Source organism: Chlorocebus sabaeus, chromosome 21, assembly GCF_047675955.1.
Source record: "Chlorocebus sabaeus isolate Y175 chromosome 21, mChlSab1.0.hap1, whole genome shotgun sequence".
Lineage (NCBI taxonomy): Eukaryota > Metazoa > Chordata > Mammalia > Primates > Cercopithecidae > Chlorocebus > Chlorocebus sabaeus.
In genome coordinates this window covers 78124319-78146710 of record NC_132924.1, presented here as the reverse complement: position 1 = coordinate 78146710, position 22392 = coordinate 78124319, and the positions used below count along the sequence as shown (strand labels likewise).

Here is a 22392-nt window from a genome sequence, read left to right as displayed (position 1 = left end):
ACATGTAACGAAGCATTTCAACAATTTTGGAAATCTTGAATTTATTAGAAGGCAGCTAAAGCTAATTAACCTCATTTTGTTTGAACTGTGTACCTAGTAAAAATAGGTGGCTGGGTGCAGTGGCTCTAGCCTGTAATCCCAGCACTTTGGGAGGCAGAAGTGGGTGGATCACAAGGTCAGGAGTTCGAGACCAGCCTGGCCGACATGGTGAAACCCCATCTCTACTAAAGATACAAAAAGGTAGCCAGGCGTGCTGGTGGGCACTTTAATCCCAGCTACTTGGGAGGTGGAGGCAGGAGAATCACTTGAACCCAGGAGGCAGAGGTTGCAGTGAGCCAACATTACACCATTGCACTCCAGGCCTGGTGACAGAGTGAGACTCCGTCTCAAAAAAAAATGAAAAACAGAAACAGGTTCCCTTTCACTAACACCACAATGTCATTAATTACTCCTCTTTAGAAATACAATTCCCACTCTTAGAGAAAACGGGACCTTACAAAAAAAATCAGTATCAACTTAATCATGCTGAGGACAGAACAGGGAGTTGGATAAAATCTCAAATCCTGTCACCAGATGGCTTTTCTGGCAACAAATTTATCTTCTCTATTTTATTATTAAAGCATTGCATCTTCTAAAGTGATTTTCTAAATGAAGTCAGTCAAGTTTACCTAGAGACATTTAGTAACAGCATGTATTCTGTAGTGTTTTCCCACAGTGTCTGTTCCACTGAATAACACTCTGTGGGAGTCAAAGGTGTTATCCACAAGAAACTGCAAGGGTATACAAGTTTAGGAAAATCTGACAATTTCTCAAGTTTTTAAACATATGTACACTGGAAATCTGAAAAGGAAGGATATCGTATAGTGCTCATCACAGTAAACTGATCATGGCTCTTTTTCACAAAGCATCTCAAGTTATACTTGCATGGAATACTCCTTGATGTGAAGGATGAACGCTGAGAAAATTATGGAGAATCCTGCACAATCCAGGGCAAAGGACTCCAGATCATGCATTACCTGAACTACAGGGAAGCTTCATTCATTTCACATTCATGGGCCTATATCTGTCTCTCTTTCCTCAAATGGTTGTCAGGAACATTCAGTTAGCTCATTTATTGAGGGTCTACTTTTTTGCCCATCATTTTTTATTCCCCTAGGAGCTAGGGCTACAACAATGAATAAAACCATAGGTTTTCTCCCTCATGAAGTTTATGTTGTGGTGGTATAAAAATTCTAGACTATCCTAGCTGCTTGACAAGTCCAGGAATCTTGCCTACGTGACTTCCTTGTCATACCCTTTCACTGTTTATCAAATGTCCGTCCTTTTAAATATGAAGACCACACTGAATCATCTTCTGTGGACTCAATTGTAAGCAACCTGACAATACAGGCCATCAAATATTACCAAGATTATATTCCCAAAGTACATTATGAGGGTTATGAAAAATTATTTTGGAAATATTTGAAAACTACAAAGGAGACTGTTTTCATGCCATTATAAATGGGGGAGGAAGTGTTTTGTTTTTTTGTTTTTTGTTTTTTTTTTTTGAGCTTTTCACTGTCACCCAGGCTGCAGTGCAGTGGTACCATCTTGGCTCACTGCAACCTCCTCCTCTGGGTTAAAGTGATTCTCGTGCCTCAGCCTCCCAAGTAGCTGGGATTATAGGCATGTCCCACCATGCCTGGCTAATCTTTGTATTTTTAGTAGAGATGGAGTTTTGCCATGTCACCCAGTCTGGTCTCGAACTCGTGAACTCAAGTGATCAACCAACTTGGCCTCCCAAAGTGCTGGGGTTATAGGCATGAGCCACCAGGCCCAGCAACAAGTCTCTTTTAGTATTTAAATCTTTCAGAAGTTTGCTGCTTTTAAAATGATCACTTTAAGCTATAGGTATACCCCCCAGTATCTAATCCCCTTCCACATGTACTATTTATATGACAAGATTACAGCCACCTAACCCCACCTCCACAAACACACTAGGAGGACACTCAGTAGTGCCCTGGTTTTTGGAATCAAGTGAGTATAGGCTAATGGTAAGATTTTCCTAATGTACAATAACTATGCAGTTCCATATAACTTAGCCACAAATTTGCTTTTGTAAAAGCAGGTAACAACTTCCTAAGGAAAAAAAAGACAAAATATGATGGATGGAAAAAGAAAATGTTCATAAAAGAAAAATCCAAAAGGCCAAAAGGGGTAGAGGGTAATGGAACTGGAAATGAAAAGGCTTTCCATCTTGGCCACATATATATTCTTTCATGAAATCTTCATCCCTGAGTATTTTGTGTGACCTATAGCCAACTTTATCTCCTTAGTAGCCCTCTCCTCCAAAAATAGCCTATAATCCCAACCAAATATAATTTATTATATTTATAGCTCTCTCCAGGATTTCCCCTGGAAAAATATATTCCATAAAACTTTGTCATATAGGTAACCTGTATTTGGTTAAACCCTACTCAAAAGGTCCATAATATAAATACAGAAATATATTAAATATACATACATAAATATATTACCTAGAGTTCATGAAACAATCTGATCTCTCCCCAACTATAAGTTATCTATCGTATTTATATCTCCTTCACTTATTGCTGAGTTGTAATTATTTTTGTAAATACTTCTAAAAGCAGAGATACTGCCTTCCATTCTCATTTAAAAAAATGAAGCTGGCCGGGCGCGGTGGCTCAAGCCTGTAATCCCAGCACTTTGGGAGGCCGAGGCGGGTGGATCACGAGGTCAGGAAATCGAGACCATCCTGGCTAACATGGTGAAACCCCGTCTCTACCAAAAATACAAAAAACTAGCCAGGCATGGTGGTCTGTAGTCCCAGCTACTCGGAGGCTGAGGCGGGAGAATGGCGTGAACCCGGGAGGTGGAGCTTGCAGTGAGCCGAGATCGTGCCACTGCACTCCAGCCTGGGTGACACAGCGAGACTCCGTCTCAAAAAAAAAAAAAAAAAAAAAATGAAGCCAACAACTAAAACACATAAATACCCTGGTGCAATTTCTGGAAATTAAGCATGATTTTAATAGGTGGTATATGAAATTATGTACACAGGTTAAAATTGCCAATTTTGTATTTTTCAAGCTGTACTACAAAAGGACAGGGTGAAGTACAATAGATCCCACTTATTCACAGGGGATACATTTCAAGACCACCAAAGCATGCCTGAAACTGCAGATAGTACTGAACCCTATACATACAGCACTGTTTTTTCCTATACATATGTAACTGTAACAAAATCGAACAATTATAACCATGTACTGTAATGAAAGTTACGTGAATGTGATCTCTCTCTCAAAATACCTTAATATTTTGAACCTCAGTGGGTAACTGAAACCTGGGAAAGCAAACCTGCAGATAAGGAGGGATTACTATACTTTTAAATTTGGTGATTACATGGAGTTTATCTGGGAAGATGTTATTACTGACTCGTCTTACTGCAATCTGATAAATATACATGATACCGAGTCTAGGTGAGCATCTTAAATCTGAAATGCTCCAAAATCCAGAACTTTTTGATGGCCAACATGGTGCTCAAAGGAAATGCTCATTGGAACATTTCAGATTTTTGGATTTGGGATCTTCAACTGGTAAGTGCAATACAAATATTTCAAAATATTAACCCTGGAAAATTTCTGGTCCTGGAAAAGTAATATGGTTTGGAAGTCAATCTTGTCACAGGTGGAGATTTAAATCAGTTTGACTAAGTTTCCCAAGAGTAGTATGCCACCATCTTTATTCTACCTAGTTTTAGTTGTCCCTCTTTCTCACTTTTTGATTTGACATTATCTTTCTGACTACTGATGTTAATCTAACCAATATAAATCAAGACTAGGAAAATTAAAGGTGATTCATTTTAAACTTTTCAAGACTAAATATAATATTAATACTTGGGGGTGGGGAACTCTACTAATTGCTTAGGAATCCTAGGATGCATGATTTTTCATTCTGCTTATTTGACTACATCAAAAAATTCTTTAATGCAAACATCAAAGCAAATGTACCAATTAGAAGTAACAATTGCGATGACTTGGAGAGCTATGGGTCAGGAGCCAAGGATTTTTAGATTTTAATTTTGTATCCTTTTGAAATACCAAATTAAAGACATTTATACTTTCAAGTTTTCCACATTTTATTCCCATGAAAAATACTCGGTTTCATATCCACCTTAATGGCAGATGGCAGAATATATTAAAATGGACATAAAAACTTTGAAGTATTCTTCATTTTACTATAGCATACTAATAAGCAAAACCAGGACCAAAAATGGATTCCAAGTAAGCCAATATACATATATATTTTCTAAGTTACACCAAGTTTAACATGGAGTATACAATTCTCTCTTTTTTGTGGAGATGGAGTTTCGCTCTTATTGCCCAGGCTGGAGTGCAATGGTACAATCTCGGTTCATTGCAACCTCCGCCTCCCAGGTTCAGGTGATTCTCCTGCCTCAGTCTCCCAAGTGGCTGGGATTACAGTCGCATGCCACCATGCCCGGCTAACTTTTTCGTATTTTTAGTAGACACGGGGTTTCATCATATTGGCCAGGCTGGTCTTAAACTCCTGACCTCAGGTGATCCACCCGCCTCGGCCTCCCAAAGTGCTGGGATTACAGGCGTGAGCCACCACGCCCAGCAAATAACCAATTTTCTTCTGGCATCTAGAAATGAGGATGTTCTAAGATCCACTAACTTTGTCAGCATTTATAGAAAAATATATATTTAAAGTAGCCCCATATAAATGTTTATAAACAGAATTCAATCTGAATAAAAGTACTGTATTTATGGGCAAACAACAAACCCCCACTGGTTTTCTGTTTTTGTTTGTTTTGTGACAGGGATCGCACTCTGTCATCACCTAGGCTGGAGTGCAGTGGTAGGATCACAGCTCAGTGCAGCCTTGACCTCCTAGACTCAAGTGATCCTCCCGCCTCAGCATCCTGAATAGCTGGGACTACAGGCATGCGCTGTCAAACCTGTCTAATTTTTTAAATTTTTTGTACAGATGAGGTCTCGCTATATTGCCCATGGTGGGTCTCTTAACTCCTGGGCTGAAGTGATCTTCCCACCTCAGCCTCCCAAAGTGCTGGGATTACAGATGTGAGCTACCATGCCTGGCCTATGATTTTTTTTAATTTCATTTTTTCTCCAAAGTGGTCACGACAGCCCTTAAAGCCAGTTATAAAAGAGGTTCCTCCCACCAGACACTTGCCACACACAGAAACAAGTAATACTCTAAATTTGTTTCCTAAAAATTCCCAGCACAAGGCTGTGTCAGTTGAAGAATAAACAGAACAGTACTAAAAATCAATACTCAATAAACAGCCATAGGTAACTTGAAAAGGCACACATAACTTATATATAATCGAATCTCAAAAAAGGTTCAAGATAATCCCTTTATAAATTTGTACCTTTAGGTACAATAATTTCTCCTTTATAAACTCCTCCAATATTTTCTATTTTCTTTTCTTCTAATACTACCTTGTCTCGACAGACCAGTGTTCCTGAAATCCTAAGGCTATGAAACTGTTCTTCATTGTTTTCAGAATTCTGAGTATCAATAATTCATCAATATTAGAAAACTATCAAGGTGATAAAAACAGGCACAGATTAAGTAGGTCAACAATGATCAGACTTTTGTTTTGTTGTTGTTGGAGACAGAGTCTCGCTCTGTCGCCCAGGTAGCTCGCTGCAACCTCCACCTCCTGGGTTCAAGCAATTCTCCCACCTCAGCCTCTTGAATAGCTGGGAATATAAGCGCATACCACCATGCCCGGCTAATTTTTGTATTTTTAGTAGAGATGGGGGTTTCGCCGTGTTGACCAGGCTGGTCTCGAACTTCCGGCCTCAGGTTATCTACCCACCTTGGCCTCCCAAAGTGAGTGATGTGAGCCACTGCTCCCAGTCAACAATGACCAAACTTTCAAACATCTCACCCTTAAATATGTGACATGAGATTCCATGGAATACAACATGAAAACCCGGAAAACAGGACACAAAGGAGCATATGAAGTAAAGGGGAATGGGGAGCACCTATCATAAGGCCATCAGTCAGTTTGTAAAGTCACTTTCAAATTTTAGGGCATGGAAAGTATATCATGATATTTTCTTAACTGGCTGATATATCAAATGCTAAATTACTTTGACTGACAGATCAAATGCTAAATTACCATAATTTGTGAGAAAATACCTTGTCCTAATTTTTACATTGATAAAGTATTTGTAAACAGTACAAGGAATATACATCCTAAATTTATTTTAATGAGAACCTTACTGTATGACAGCAGTGTGAGAATATAGAAATAGCTACCAGTGGTCAGTTTTGTTTTTTTTGCATAAGCAATTTATTTGGTGCTATAAGGTTTAAAGTTCTGTTTTTATTATATTTCAAATCATGAAAGGATACATTTAGCTAAGAAAAGACATTCTGAACAATAATTGTGGAATTAAAATTTATTAATAGTTCATTGTGGAATTATTAAAATATTAATAGTTATTACTTCCAAAATGTTCATATTGCTTAAATGTCATACATTCTTAAATCTCTAATGAACAACCAACAAAAATACAAGATTAGTGACATTTATTTAAATGGTAATGATCAAACCAAATAAAAATGCTCAATGGCACATCATTTGCTAACTTCAAAGAATAGCGTGAAAGCCCATGTAAAGGCAGCAACAATTACCATATGCAGAGCAGCTGTCACTAAGCCCAAACTAGTAGCTTCCCAACTTACCATCTTCCTTTTCCTTTCTGCAATCTGCTCCTCTGATTCCATTTCTACTTCATTACTAACAGGAGTTTTTTCTTCTATATCATCAATAAAATCTGGTTCCTGAAAAATGGAAATGACTTCTTTATACAAACTATTATTCCATCTATACAACCAGTGACATTAAAATATTTTAATGTCTTTCAACCACAAGAAATTCAACATATAAATATCATCAGCCTACTTAAATTCATTTAAGAAATTTAGAACTGGTTTCCTAATTCAAGATGCTTTTCAAAATCATGCAATCAAATACTTTTGCTTTTTAAATTTTAGCCAATCAAGTTTTTATCAATATAGGTCAAATACGGTAGCACGGCCTTATATTTATAGAGTTCCCAAAACATAAATCTATACATTATTTCAGAAAAACCTGCAAATACCCAGTGCTCAATAAGTGTGTGTTCAGTTGAAAGTTTAAGGTAAATCATTTCTAGAAGATAGGGCCCTGGAAATGAGCAAAACCTTACTTAATTTTCACATTTTAATTATCCCTCCTAACTGTTTTTTGTTTATAGAGGACATATAACAATATATTTACTGGTGGGGCAGACAGACTTTGGCCAAACTCTACCACCAAAATTACCTTATATGTTCTTAGTGAATTTTCTCTCAAAAATTTTATTTGCTGTTATTGTGACATGCTTATAGAATTGATAAGATTACCTGCATCCACATGTTTAAGGAAAGAAAATTTTGCAGCTTAAGACTTTAAATAAAAACATTTATTATGAACATAAAGTGCCAGTTAGAAGATTTTTTAAAGTTATCTAGTCTTAGGATAATCTTGTCTGCAATTCTGCAAGGATTTGCTGGCTGCGCTGTTTCTTAATAATTCAACAAATATTGTACAAATTCTAGCAGAACCTGTATTTTACACTTATGAATACTTCATTAAATGACAGAACGGACTTAAAAATACTTTAAACAATTATACATGTAACAAAGAAGAGGATAAAATATGCAGATTATTTTCTTTTGTTTATTCAATTTCACTGAGAGCAGAGTTCAATACCTGATTATTTGATACTGATAGTCTCAATGGAGAAAGCTTTCTTTGTTTAGTTTCTGGGCTCTTCATTTTGTTGGTTGTTCCTTCACAATCCAAAGTAATATTCTGATTTTGTGTATCTTTTTCTTTTGAAATATCTTTGTCTTTTTTTCCTTTTTTCCGTCTGGTCTCATAACCACTACTGATATTTTCCATGGATTCAGAACTACGTTTTAGAACAGGGCACTCTGGGTTTTCTTTGAGGCATGCACAGTCCACCTTGTACTTACTGGAAAGATAACCAATTAAATATTTATTTCAAAATATAAAACAAAACTGGGAAATTTCTAATCCATTTTAAGCTACAAATCCACAAAATTGTATGCAATTATTATTAATTATAAGCAATCCTTTTTAGTAATTTACATTCCTAGTTAACTACCACAAAAATTTTTTTCATTAAAATAATGTAATAATTAGATGTTGATTTCTGACCAGATATTAGGCCTTCAATCATAAGTATAACTGGTACAGGTTGAGCATGCCTTACCTGAAATGCTTAGGACCAGAAAGGTTGTGGATTTTGGAATGTTTACATATATATAATGGGATATCTTGGGGAATGGGACCCAGGTCTAAACACAAAATTCAGTCGTGTTTCATATAGGCTAAAAGTAATTTTATACACTGTATTACACTGTATTTAATAATTCTGTGCCTGAAACAAAGTTCTGACTGCACTTTGACTGTGACCTGTCATATGAGGTCAGGTGTAGAATTTTCTACTTGTGGCATCATGTCAGTGCTCAAAAAGTTTAGGATGGCCAGGCGCAGTGGCTCTCGCCTGTAATCCCAGAACTTTGGGAGGCCGAGGCAGGCAGATCACTTGAGACCAGCCTGGCCAACATGGTGAAACCCCGTCTCTACTAAAAATACAAAAATTGGCTGCGCGTGGTGGCAGGCACCTGTAATCCTGGCTACGCGACAGGCTAAGGCAGGAGAATCGCCTGAATTCAGGAGGCAGAAGTTGTAGTAAGCCAAGATCATGCCACTGCATTCCAGCCTGGGTGACAGAGTGAGACTCCGTCCAAAAAAACAAAACAAAAAAAGTTTAGGATTTTGGATTTCAGATTTTTGCATGAGGGATGCTCAACATGTAATATGTTACAGAAGAAGAAAAAAACAAATACATCAGAACTTTGAGTCTTTTAAAGCAAAATGATACTGTGGATTACACAAAACATTAAGGCAGAAACCATAATTACTTCAGTGTCCCAGAGTGCTATATAAAATACTCATTTGCAATGTGACCTACATAAAAAACACTAGGTATAACAAATACTAAACTTCAACTAGTTTGTCTTATCCTTTAAGGAATGATAACAACAACCAGGTTTCTTTAAAAAGCTACCTTGATAAAATTTAATGTTTCCTTTTCACCATACTAAGTGTTCCCTCTTTCAAATGGAAGCCTGTCTCATCTTCACAATAATATTACTCCCATTTTACAAGTGAGATTAAAACTCACTGAGGATTAGCATCTTGTCCAACGTTACACAGTTAATATGTGGAAGGGACGGCATTTAGATCCAGGTCTGTATGACTCTCAGGCGCATGTACTTTTCATTTCAATATTTCTCAACTCTGACCACTTTATCTTTATCACAGCTGCTAAGATGTAGTTCATCTCTAGGATATAGGCCAAATGCCCAAACCTCAGTTAACCAATAATACAAATCTCCCACTCTGCATGTTTTAAGTAGTTGAATGTTTGTTCACAATAAGAACAATTTACTTATTAAGTGTCTAATATTCCTAACTCATTTACTTTAAAAACTGCTAGAAAGATTCAAATCCAACTTCCTAATTCTGTGAACCAGGGATAGAATTCAAACATTTATGGTCCTACCTCCCGCCTCCCAAATCAGGTTATTAACAGATACTAGTTTGAAACTCGTTCTAGATGTTTGATTTTAGGACAACAGAACTACAAACAATGATGGCAACAGCTTTTGTTTATTAAGCACCTAAGGTGAGTATTATTCTTCTTCTCATATACTTGAGGTAATGCAGCACACAAAGTGATGAAGAAATTGGTCCAAGGTTACGTAGTAAGAGACCAAGCCAGGATTTGAAACCAGACAGATTACATTCTTAACCTCTATGGGATATGCAATCCCACAAAGCATTGAGCAAAAAACTATGCTAAATCTCCTACCTTCTAGGGGAGAAAGAGCTAAAATGATATGATAAATCTGACTGCAATAATCAGTAGAAAGGGATACTAAAGGAAGAGGGATTTCACCAAGAGAAAACATAATGAACATTTTAAAAACTGCATTTAAAAAGAATATCACACAAAGTATAAAAATAATAGAATAAGAAGAACTGAATTGAATTGCTTATAACCCAAAAGACTACAGAATATATAAAGAACTTATGGGAGGGAAAAAAAAAAAAAGCAAGAAAACAACTACCCAAAAGAAAGATGGACAGATGATACGGTCAGGCAATTCACAAGAGAGAAATCCAAATGACAATATAGAAAAATACCTCTGAGAGGTCGGGCGCGGTGGCTCACGCCTGTAATCCCAGCACTTTGGGAGGCTGAGGCGGGTGGATTGCCTGAGCTCAGGAGTTGGAGACCAGCCTGGGCAACACGGTGAAACCCCGTCTCTACTAAAATACAAAAAATTAGCCAGGCGTGGCAGTGTGCGCCTGTAGTCCCAGCTACTTGGGAGGCTCAGGCAGGAGAAATGCCTGAACCCAGGAAGTGGAGGTCGCAGTGAGCTGAGATCGTGCCACTGCACTCCAGCCTGGGTGACAGAGCGAGACTCCATCTCAAAAAAAAAAAAAGAAAAGAAAAAGACCTCTGGGTTCATGAATAATCAAGAAAAACGGTAAATAAAAATATTAATATAAAGAGATACCACTCCACATGAACTAGCATACATATTATATGCTAATATATATTTTATTATGTAACAATATTATACCATAAAATATATATGCTAATAGATAATATATATTATATATACGCTAGCTCATGTGGAGTGGCATATACTATATTATATATAATATTTTATATATAATATTTTAATATATTTTCATGTCATATATATTTTATTTTATATATATTTTATTTATTTATGTATTTATTTTTGAGGTGGAGTCTCGCTGTCACCCAGGCTAGAGTGCAGAGGTGCAATATCAGCTCACTGCAACCTCTGCCTCCCAGGTTCAAGCAATTCTCCTGTCTCAGCCTCCTGAGTAGCTGGGATTACAGATGTGTGACACCACACCTGGTTAATTTTTATATTTTTAGTAGAGATGGAGTTTCACCATGTTGGCCAGGCTGGTCTCGAAACTCCTGACCTCAAGTGATCCGCCCACCAGGGCCTCCCACAGTGCTGGGATTACAGCCATGAGTCACAGCAGCTAGCATATATTTTTAAAATCTTAGAGTAAAGAAGTACAGCAAGGCACTAAATTACTTAGGAAACTGGTACAAGTTTCTTAGGCAGAAATTCACTCACATCTGGCAAAAACTCATGCTGTGCACATTCTACAACCCAGCAATTCCACTCCTATGTCCCTACCATGGAGAGAATATGTACATACTATGTTCCTTCCTACATGTACACACATGCAGACATGTTCAGAAAGCCCTAGGAGCATTCTTTTGTCAATATAAAGGTCAACAGTGAAATGGATAAATACCATAGGCAGTGAAAATAAATTAACTATAGGTATACACAATGCAGGTGAATCTCACATAATGAATGAGAAAATAATGCAAAAGAATACAGCAAGTTACAATTTACATAAAAGTTTAAAAATATACAAAATTCTAGACACTACTTGCCAACAAATACAGACATAGTAAAATGTTAAAGAAATCAAATTAAAGGGCCGGGTATGGTAGCTCATGCCTGTAATCCCAGCACTTTGGCGGCCAAGGCAGGCAGATCATGAGGTCAAGGGATGGAGACCATCCTGGCTAACACGGTGAAACCCTGTTTCTACTAAAAATACAAAAACAAAACTAGGCGTGGTGGCGGGTGCCTATAGTCCCAGCTACTGGGGAGGCTGAGGCGGGAGAATGGCGTGAACCTGGGAGGCAGAGCTTGTAGTGAGCTGAAACCGCGCCACTGCACTCTAGCCTGGGAGACAGAGCAAGACTCCGTCTCAAAACAAAACAAAACAAAACAAAAAAATCAAAGATAGCAGTTAGTGACGGAGGGAAGACAGATGCAGTGTGGCTGCTAAAAGTAAGGGGCTTCAATGGATAATGTTTTAATTTCTTAATTTGAGAAGTACATGGGTGTTTGTATTATTATTTTATTTTATTTTTGAGATAGAGGTTTGCTCTTGTTGCCCAGGCTGGAGTGTAGTGGCACAATCTCAGCTCACTGCAACCTCTGCCTCCCAGGTTCAAGCAATTCTCCTGCCTCCGCCTCCCAAGTAGCTGGGATTACAGGCATGTGCCACCATGCCTGGCTAATTTTGTATTCTTAGTAGAGATGGGGCTTCACCATGTTGGCCAGGCTTGTTTTGAACCCCTGACCTCAGGTGATCCGCCCGCCTCAGCCTCCCAGTGTGCTGGGATTACAGGCATGAGCCACTGTACCTGGCTGGGTGTTTGTATTATTATTTACATTTTTCTATTACATTTTTAAAAACTGAAACAAGTTTCCATACTGCTGACCCTTGAACAACACAAGTCTGAACTGTGCACATATACTTATACATGGATTTTTTTCAATACATATATTGGAAAAATGTTTGGAAATTTACAACAATTGCAACAATTTGAAAAACAGATGAACTATATAGCCTAGAAATATAAAAAAGAAAAAAAAGAAAAAGGTATGTCAAGAATGCATATGCATGTAGATAGCAGTCTATTTTATCATTGATTACCATAAAATATACACAAATTATAAAAAGTTAAAATTAATGAAAACCTATGCACACACATAACAGACCTTACGTGGTGCCATTCACACTCCAGAGACATGTAAAGATGTATTATTAAATCATAACTATGTAAAAGTAACTGTAGTACATTCTGTACTACTATAATAATTTTGAAGCCACCTCCTGTTGCTATTGTGGTGCCTCAAGTGTTGGGGGTATCTATGTAAAATGCCATGTGACACATGCCCAGGAGCAGTTCATCCCTCAGTAAACTGTGTATGGCAACAAAAAGTGATCTCTTGTGGTTCTCACGAATTCTTCAGTCTTTAGTGCAATACAGTAATTTTTTTTTTTTTTTTGAGACAGAGTCTTGCTCTGTCGCTCAGGCTGGAGTGCAGTGGTCCGATCTCAGCTCACTGCAACCTCTACTTCCCAGATTCAAGCAATTCTTCTGCCTCAGCCTCCCGAGTAGGTGGGATTACAAGGGCCCACCACCAAGCCCAGATAATTTTTTGTATTTTTAGTAGAGACGGGGTTTCACCATGTTTGCCAGGCTGGTCTTGAACTCCTGGCCTCAAGTGATCCGTCCACCTTTGCCTCCCAAAGTGCTGGGATTACCGGTGTGAGCCACTGCACTTGGCCAATACAGTATATTTTGAGTAACACCTGTGACCTATACAAAGTGCCACTAGTGATGCTGGAAGTGCTCCTGAGAAGCAAAGAAGTTATGACATTGCAAGAAGAAGCTGAATTGCTAAAAATGTACGGCAGATTGAGGTGTGCAGCTGTAGTTCTCCACCATCTCAAGATAAATGAATTCAGCATAAGTACCATTGTAAAAAATAATAATAAAAGGAAATTCGGGAGCCATCACTGCAGCTGGGCCACAGAATGTGAAAACTATGCACTTTTTGCAATATACCTTTTTATCTTGTATTGCAAATGAAGTTTTTATGTGGGTGCATGTGTGCTATATAAGAAAGACATACCTATAGACCCTAATATGTTTCTAGAAAAAGTGAAGTCATTAAATGACAACATAAAACAAAAGGAATATGAAAGATCTAAAGTTGGAGCATTTAATGCCAGTAATGTATGGTTTGATGATTTTAAAAAGAGGTTTAGCTTAATAGGTAAAGCCACTTCTGTGGACTAAGAGGCAGCAGATGAGTTCTCAGACACCATTAAGAAAATCATTGAGGAGAAAGAATATCTGCCTGAAAAGTCTTTTAATGCAGATACAAATGTCCTATTCTGGGGGGGAAAAAGTCATAAAAAGACATTTATTAGTAAGGAAGAGAAGGAAGCACCAGGATTTAAGGCAGGAAGGGACAGATTAACTCTACTGTTTTGTGCAAATGCATTCGGGTTTTTGATCAGGACTGCCCTTATCTATAAAGCTGCTAAACCCAAGCCTTGAAGGGAAAACAAACGCCAGCTGCCAGTCTTTTGGTTGTACAACAAGAAAACCTGGATGAGATCCCTTTTTCTGGATTGGTACCATTGATGCTTTGTCCCTCAAGTCAGACAACAGGTAGCTAGGAAGGGACTGCCTTTTAAATGTCTTGATATTGGGCAATGCCCCTGCCACCCAGAACTCTATGAGTTCAACGCTAAGGGTATCAAAGTGTCTCTAATTCAGCCTCTACATCAGGGAGTAATAATGGCCTTTAAGGCTCATTAGATGCAGTACTCTATGGAAAAGACTGTCAATACTATGGAACAGAACTCTGAAAGAGAAGATCATGAAAGTCTGGAAGGATTATACCATCGAAGATGCCATCATTATAGAAAAAGCTGTGAAAGCCATCACGCCCAAAACAATAAATTCCTGCTGGAGCAAACTGTGTCCAGATGTTGTGCATGACTTCACAGGATTTACAACAGAGCCAATCAGAAAAATCATGAAAGAGATCATGGGTATAACAAAAAAAAGGTGGGGATGAGGGAAGAATACACATACGGATCTTAGAGAAATTCAAGAGCTAACAGACACTACACCAGAGAAATTAACAGAAGATGCCTGATGGAGATTATTGCTTCCAAACCAGTGCCAGATGATGAGAAAGAAGATGTAGAAAAAGCAGTGCCAAAAAACAAATTTACATTCAACAATCTGGTAGAAGGGCTCCATTTTTTTCAAGACTGTTTTTTACTTTTTTTATGATATGGACTCTTCTTTGATATGGGCACTGAAGCTAAAGCAAATGATGGAAGACTGGCACCATATAGAAACATTTTTAGAGAAACGAGAAAGCAAAAAAGCCAGGCAGAAATTACTAATGTGTTTTCATAAAGTTACACCATATGTGCTTCCCTCTCCTGCCTCCCCTTCTCCCTCTGTCACCCCTGACACAGCAAGAGCAACCCCCACCCTTCCTCCTCAGCCTACTCAACATGAAGATGAGGATGAAGACCTTTACGGTAATCCACTTACACTTAATGAACAGTAAATTTATTGTATCTTCCTTATGATTTTCTTAAAAACATTTTCTTTTCTCCAGCTTACTTGATTATAAGAATACAGTATATGACATACAGAATATGTGCTAATTGTCATTGGTAACACTTCCAGTCAACCGTAGGCTATTAGCAAAGTTTCTGGGGGGTCAAAACGTATAAGCAGATTGTGGACTGTGCAGGCAGTTGGCGCTCCAACCCCGCACTGTGCAAGGGCCAACTGTACTGAGATTTATCATTAGATTTTTACTAGTGTTTCAGAAAAATAGTTCTTAGACTTTCTTTGCAGGATCTCCAACAAACCCTTTAATTTATATTGCAAAGAAAATTTTCTTCTGTTCTGAGGGGCAAAAGAGAGATTATTCATTCATACTGATTAACCAAATAAACTGTATGAATAAAACTGTATCCCCTAGAAGAAAAAAATTCTCACATAAACAAGGTCAGTGTTGTACGGCTGAATTAGGATCACTTGTTATAATTACTGTGAACATTTATATTACAATAATAATTAAGGAAAATGTAGAAATGAAAAGTAGCAATGATCTAATAGAGGCTGAAATTAAACTTCTGGTTTTCAAGTATTTTTAACTGATTCATGATAAATAAAAATAAAAAGCTATAAAAGTAATGACAATACCTCAATTATTACAGGGACATTATGGAACTATTTTCAAACAACAGATGACATTTATAGACTTGAACTTACCAATTCCCATAGTCAAAATCAAAGGCAATAGTAATTTCAGTTCCCTTTGGAATATTTTGTATAGAATAAATATAAAGATGTATGGTTCCATCTTGAATTTCATGCCTCACCTGTAAGTTAAAATGATCATACATTACCATAAATTACTTTCTGCCTTCAGAAGGATCAGCCTACAATTTTGAAAATTATTCTTTTCAAAGTATTTCACAAACACAACCTGGAAAATATGTCTAAGGACAAGGCTTATAACTATCTATCAGTGGTTATCAACTGGGAAGGTTTTTCAATCATACACTGCTACCCACTGCCACCCCAACCCCTAGAGCCCACAATGTGGCATCAAAAAAAAAAAAAATAACAATACTATATTTCATCAATTCCTATTTTTATTTTTATTTTTTGAGATGAGTCTTGTACTTTTGCCCAGGCTGGAGTGCAGTGGCACGATCTCGGCTCACTGCAAGCTCCACCTCCTGGGTTCACGCCATTGTCCTGCATCAGCCTCCCGAGTAGCTGGGACTACAGGCGCCCGCCACCACGCCTGGCTAATTTTTTTTGCATACGGAGATGAGTTTTCACCATGTTAGCCAGGATGGTCTCGATCTCCTGACCTCGTGATCTGCCGGCCTCCCAAAGTTCTGGGATTACAGGCGTAAGCCACCACACCCGGCCTCATCAATTATTATTTTTCACTTTTTAGCAAATCTGAAATCAGGAGTCTTATAAGTGGTGGCATCTTAGGGTTCTGTTGTTGTTGTTTTGAGACAAAGCACTCTGCCATCCAGGCTGGAGTGCAGTGATGTGATCTCAGCTCACTGCAACCCCGCCTCTTGGGTTCAAGTGATTCTCCTGTCTCAGCCTCCCGAGCAGCTGGGACTACAGGTGCATGCCACCACACCTGGCTAATTTGTGTATTTTTAGTAGAGATGGGGTTTCACCATGTTGGTCAGGCTGGTCTTGAACTTCTGACCTCGGGTGATCCACCCACCTCTGCCTCCCGAAGTGCTGGGATTTCAGGTGTGAGCCTGGCTCACTGGGATTACTATGCCTGGCCTTCTTAGGTTTGATGAATGCAGTAATGGTTGAGCAAATGCTACTTTTCTATAACAAGACACTATTCTAGAAACTTTACATGTGTCAACTCCTTCAGTCTTCATATCACCTTTTTACAGATAAAACTGAGGTTACAAAGCTAGTAAGTCACAGAGAAGAAATAGATTTAAGTCTGGTTCCAAAATCTGTACTCTTAGCGCGGTGCAGCAGCACATGCCTGTAATCCCAGCTACTCTGGAGGCTGAAGCAGAACAAACACTTGAGCCCAGGAGTTCCAGGCTAACCTGGGAAACATGGCAAGATCTTGTCTTTTAAAAAAAGAAAAGAGAGAAAAAACAAAACAAAACAAAAAAACCCCACATTCTTGGCTGCAACATTATGTTATTATAAAACTAAAAATCTTCATTTTGACATGTAAAAAACAAAACCAACGTGACTTTCTACTCCACACTAAAATATAACATTAAAAATTTTACAGTAGAACATACAAAACTCTACTTTAGATTTTAGCTCTGTCATCTAACTTAAATCATAGCACATATTGACCCATAAACAGAGCTTCCAAGATAGAAGGAAAGTCGTCCGGTATTAGGCTGGACCTGGTGGCTCATGCCTGTAATCCTAGTACTTAGGGAAGCCGAGGCAGGAGGACTGCTTGAACCCAGGGGCTCCAGATCAGCCTGGACTACATAGGAAGACCCCAACTCTACAAAAAAACTAAAAAATCATTAGTTGGGCATGGTGGCATGCGCCTGTGGTCCCAGCTACTCAGGACTCTGAGGTGAGAAGATAACTTTACCTCCTAAGGGCCCAGGAAGTTGATGCTCCAGTGAGCCATGATTGTACCTCTGCACTCCAGCCTGGGCAAGACCCTGCCTCAAAAATAATAATAATAATAATAATAATGATTTTAAAAGTCCGGGCAGGCTCACGCCTGTAATCCCAGCACTTTGGGAGGCCGAGGCAGAAGGATCACTTGGCCCAGGAGTTGGAGACCAGCCTGGGCAGTAAAATCAGACTCCATCTCTGCAAAAATTTAAAACATTAGCTGGGCATGGTGGCACACGCTTGTAGTCCCACCTACTCAGAAAGCTGAGACAGGAGGATCACTTGAGCACAGGCGGTCATGGAGGCTGTAGTGAGCTGTGCTCATGACACTGCACTCCAGCCTGGGAGACAGTGAGACCCTGCCTCAAAATAAAAAAAAAAAACAAACTCCAATATTTCCTCTTATAAGGATCATCATTTCTTCAACCTGCAAAGTGATTTTTAAGACTTCATAGCGGCCAGGCATGGTGGCTTACACCTGTAATCCCAGCATTTTGGGAGGCTGAGACAGGCAAATCACCTGAGGTCAGGAGTTCGAGACCAGCCTGGTCAACATGGTGAAACCCCATCTCTACTAAAAATGCAAAAAACAGCCAGGCATGGTGGTGTCCGTCTGTAATCCCAGCTATTTGGGAGGCTGAGGCAGGAGAATCACTTGAGCCCGGGAGGCGGAGGTTGCAGTGAGCTGAGATCATGCCATTGTATTCTAGCCTGGGCAACAAGAGTGAAACTTGTATCACAAAATACAGACTGGGCAGTATAAAATGCAACAGTTGGAAAGTGTCTCAGGCGACCTGAGTTCTGTGCTTACTGCTCAGATTTCAACACACCTCAAGCCCCCACATCTCTCCAAAAACTTTCTATAAGCTTACCTCTGCATTGGGTGTACAAGACCGCCTGATGAATCGAGCCTCATTCCCAAAAGTCCTTGCATCAACACACATTTCTAGTCCATGAAATTTAGAGTAGAATAACACAAAAGGGTATGGTCTACAAAGAAAGAGACATTATAAGCGATTAACATTTTCAGCTGAGCACGCTGGTTCACACCTATAATTCCAACACTTTGGGAGGCCAAGGCAGGCGGACTGCTTGAGCCCAAGAGATCAAGACCAACCTGGGCAACATGGTGACACTCCATATTTACAAAAAAAAAAAAAAAAGGCCAGGCATGGTGGTATGTGCCTGTAGTCCCAGTTAACTGGGAGGCTGAGGTGGGAGGATCACCTGAGCCCAGGATGTCAAGGCTGCAGTAAGCCATGATTATGCCACTGCACTCCAACCTGGGTGATAGAGCGAGACTCTGTCTCAAAAACAAACAAATAAAGGTCAATGTTTTAGTGTAATAATTTCCTGTTACTCTTCAGAGGCAAAGTGATGAAGAAATTTAAGAACACAGAGTCTAGGAAACTTCTAAAACACAGTCAAGCCAAGATTTGAATATAGGCAGTCTGACTCCAGAATTCACTCTTATCTTATGCTAGTTTATGCTAATAAGATTTTTACCTGCCCCATAACCTCACCTAAATCAAAGGCAATTAATTGAAGGTAGAAATTCCAATTTACAAAGAAAGATAAAAAGAGAGTGACTACTGCATTCACGGGATTAATTTGATGTCTTCAGAGTTCATATTTCCTGGTGCATTGAAAAGTATCTGTCTTATACCCTGTTTCAGATCAAATCTGCTACATAATAGGGAGAAATTGCTGTGTATCTTTCATATCTTAAGTATATACTCAAGTTATAAACAATAAATGTTTTTGACAATTGTAGGACACAGACTAGGAATGTTCTCCTCCTACGGATATGAACGTACTTCTAGACTACAGGGAAGTAACGCCTATTAGAGAATCATATTAATTCTGCATACAAATTTCAAACCAAAGAAGAGGCCTCCAATACCATTCCAATACCAACAAAGTAGGTATTGAAAGTGGTGGCAATAATGTAGGACCCAATCTAACACTGTCTAATAAAGAGGAAGGGGTTTCTCCTATGGTTACCATGGTCTTTCTCGGTTCTGGCTATTACATTACGAGGAATTATCATGAGTCCCAGATGGAAAGGGTTCCTTGTAACCTCAATAAATCAGAGTTCCTGACGGATATGCTTCTATATCCAACCTATATTGCTGTTGGTTAATCTTTGAAGTAGATTGTTTGAGGATTTTTGGCAAGACAGACATGAGCAAGAGACTGAAGAATACGTCTTTGCATTTTCTTATGTTGTTTTAGTTTATCATAGTACAAAAATTATCATCAGTCACTGTTCAGCCACACTACAGCTTTAAATACTGAAATGATCATGTAGGAAAAAAAAGTACACATAATCACAACATCTAGGTAAAACAGCCAAAAATTCAGTATTTACCTATAGGAAATGAACATGGGAAAATAAATGAATATACCTTTTGAAGAAATACCCATTTGCTTCAAACTGTTCTCTCAACATAAACTTCCCTCTGTATTCAATGATAAGTGCATCAGGAGGCAAATCTTTTGCAGATTTAAGAATTTTCTTATTCTTTTGTATATGGCTCTAAAATCAGAGTAAATGTTGAGATTATTATAAACTTGCTTGTTTTCAGTTTAACTAAAAATACACAATATAAAACTATTTTACAATTTTTGGACAAATGACATATTTACCTCTACAGGAGGTTTGAAGAGCAAACTGTTAGTATTCAAATCTGATTTATTCATCTCTTTTTTGTCATTTCCATTGCCTAATCTCAGAGCTATTCTTTGTGCCTCCCTCTGAACACCCTCACTATACTGGTTGTTATTTGCTTCTTCATATCGATCCATCCATGCTTTGATCTTTGTCTCCCATCCAAAATTTGAACCATCAGATGAAGGATCAATCTCTGGAGCTGAACCCTAAAATCATAAACTGACCATTAGTATCTGGACTTATGGACTTACACACACACACACACACACACACACACAATTAATGGCAATCTATATAAAAGAATAAAATATAAACTAGAAACTGCTGTTTAATGGTTTCTTTTCCAGAAATGTGGAATAATAAATAATTATGTCTTATATCACAGGGACAAAAGATACACTGTAACATGCTCCCCACATCCTATTTAATGTGACAATTTTAGAAATCTGTTACCCTTTTCCACCTAAGCCAGAAAGCTATAGTAACAGCATACAGCTGACCTCTGTGACCCCAAACTAACTTATGTTTTGGGGTCAGACAGAGGTGGGGAGCGTTCTCTCAGCAATTTTAGCATCTAAAAAACTGAGGACATACATTAATTCAAGGTACTTTTTAGCTACCATCGATCATTCTGACTCGTTTATATTGATACAGTTGTTCTATGGTGAATTTATAGTATGACAACTGACTTGACTAACGCTCTAGAATCCCAACCATGCAAAAGAGCAAATTTTCAAGTTCCAAATATGATTCTGCATTCCTAAGTACAGTATAGTAATACTAAGCGGTATCAGAGACATGGATTGTAGTAATAAAGGAAATTCAAATTGCCCAAAATTATAAAATTAGAAATTGCTTACATATCTCCCCCTTTTGATTAATATTTTAACAGTGTTAACTACAAGAGCAGTATATTACTCCAATTAGAACTAAGGTCCCACTCCTGGTAAAGATAATAGGCAATGATGTGGCACAAAATAAAGAGAGCATTAAGTAAAGATACAGACAAGCTAGCACTTAGCTCCTGAATAAATGACAGTTGATAACAACACCTTAAAATTAATGTACTTACCTTAACTCTTGATGACTTCCTAGATCCTTCACGAAATGCCTAAAACAAACAAGGAATTTTAGTTTTCTAAAAAACTGGACATAATTAATATTTAAGAATCAATTGGTTCATTGAAACTTAACTGAAGTGTCATAACAAAAAATTTGGTAACCAAGAAAGCTGACACTAGGAGAATGTTTAATAAAGCATCTACTAAAATACTTTTCTAATAAAAACAGAATATGGTTGAGAGTGGTTGCGGGCACCTGTAGTCCCAGCTACTCAGGAGACTGAGGCAGGAGGATCACTGGAGCCCAGGAGTTTGAGGCCATAGTGCACCATGACAGTCTATGAATAGCCACTGCACTCCAGCCTGGGCAACATAGCAAGGTCCTGTCTTTAATTTAAAAAAAAAAAAAAAAAAAAAAGTATATAGACTATATAGAATATAAAAATCTGTATATAATACAATGCAAAGACAAAAATTTCCAAATATTCTCTGTGTTCAATATTACAACAGTGGAAAAATATTTCTGATAAAAATTGGGAAGGTATTAGAAATATAATTTTGTTGAAGTGATAAGACATGTTTTGGAAGGGAGTAAAAGAATATTACTTTAATTCTCTAAGCAACTAGCAAGTAATATTTGAGCCCATAATGGGCCTTAAGTAATATGCACTGTGGTAGACAGAGCTGTATTTATTCAATAAATATGTACTGAGAGCCGACTCATCTGTCTCATCTGAAGGATGTATTTAAGACTTAATTCCTATCCCCCTCAACCCCTGAACTCCATTTAGAGTGACTAACAAATATAAACCTACAGCTAGCAATATAGATCCAAATAAATAAATTTGTGTGTAGACAATATGTTACAAGAGAGCAAGGTTTAAAAAAAAAAAAAGGAGGCAAAGAACCATTATGTAAA

At 38.1% G+C, this 22392-nt stretch overlaps 1 protein-coding gene across 3 annotated transcripts in view; it reads right to left on the bottom strand.

The window, feature by feature from the left end:
- Nucleotides 1-22392, bottom strand: part of KMT2E (lysine methyltransferase 2E (inactive)) — a 99431-nt gene that overhangs the window by 16096 nt on the left and 60943 nt on the right. For all 3 annotated transcript variants that reach the window (XM_007982484.3, XM_007982486.3, XM_007982490.3), the window contains 7 exons: nt 21485-21523; nt 20388-20618; nt 20147-20277; nt 18611-18728; nt 15858-15967; nt 7793-8057; nt 6742-6840 (listed from right to left, as the gene is read on the bottom strand). In XM_007982484.3, the coding sequence (XP_007980675.1) occupies nt 6742-6840; nt 7793-8057; nt 15858-15967; nt 18611-18728; nt 20147-20277; nt 20388-20618; nt 21485-21523 (993 nt within the window). The remainder of the gene's footprint in view (nt 1-6741; nt 6841-7792; nt 8058-15857; nt 15968-18610; nt 18729-20146; nt 20278-20387; nt 20619-21484; nt 21524-22392) is intronic.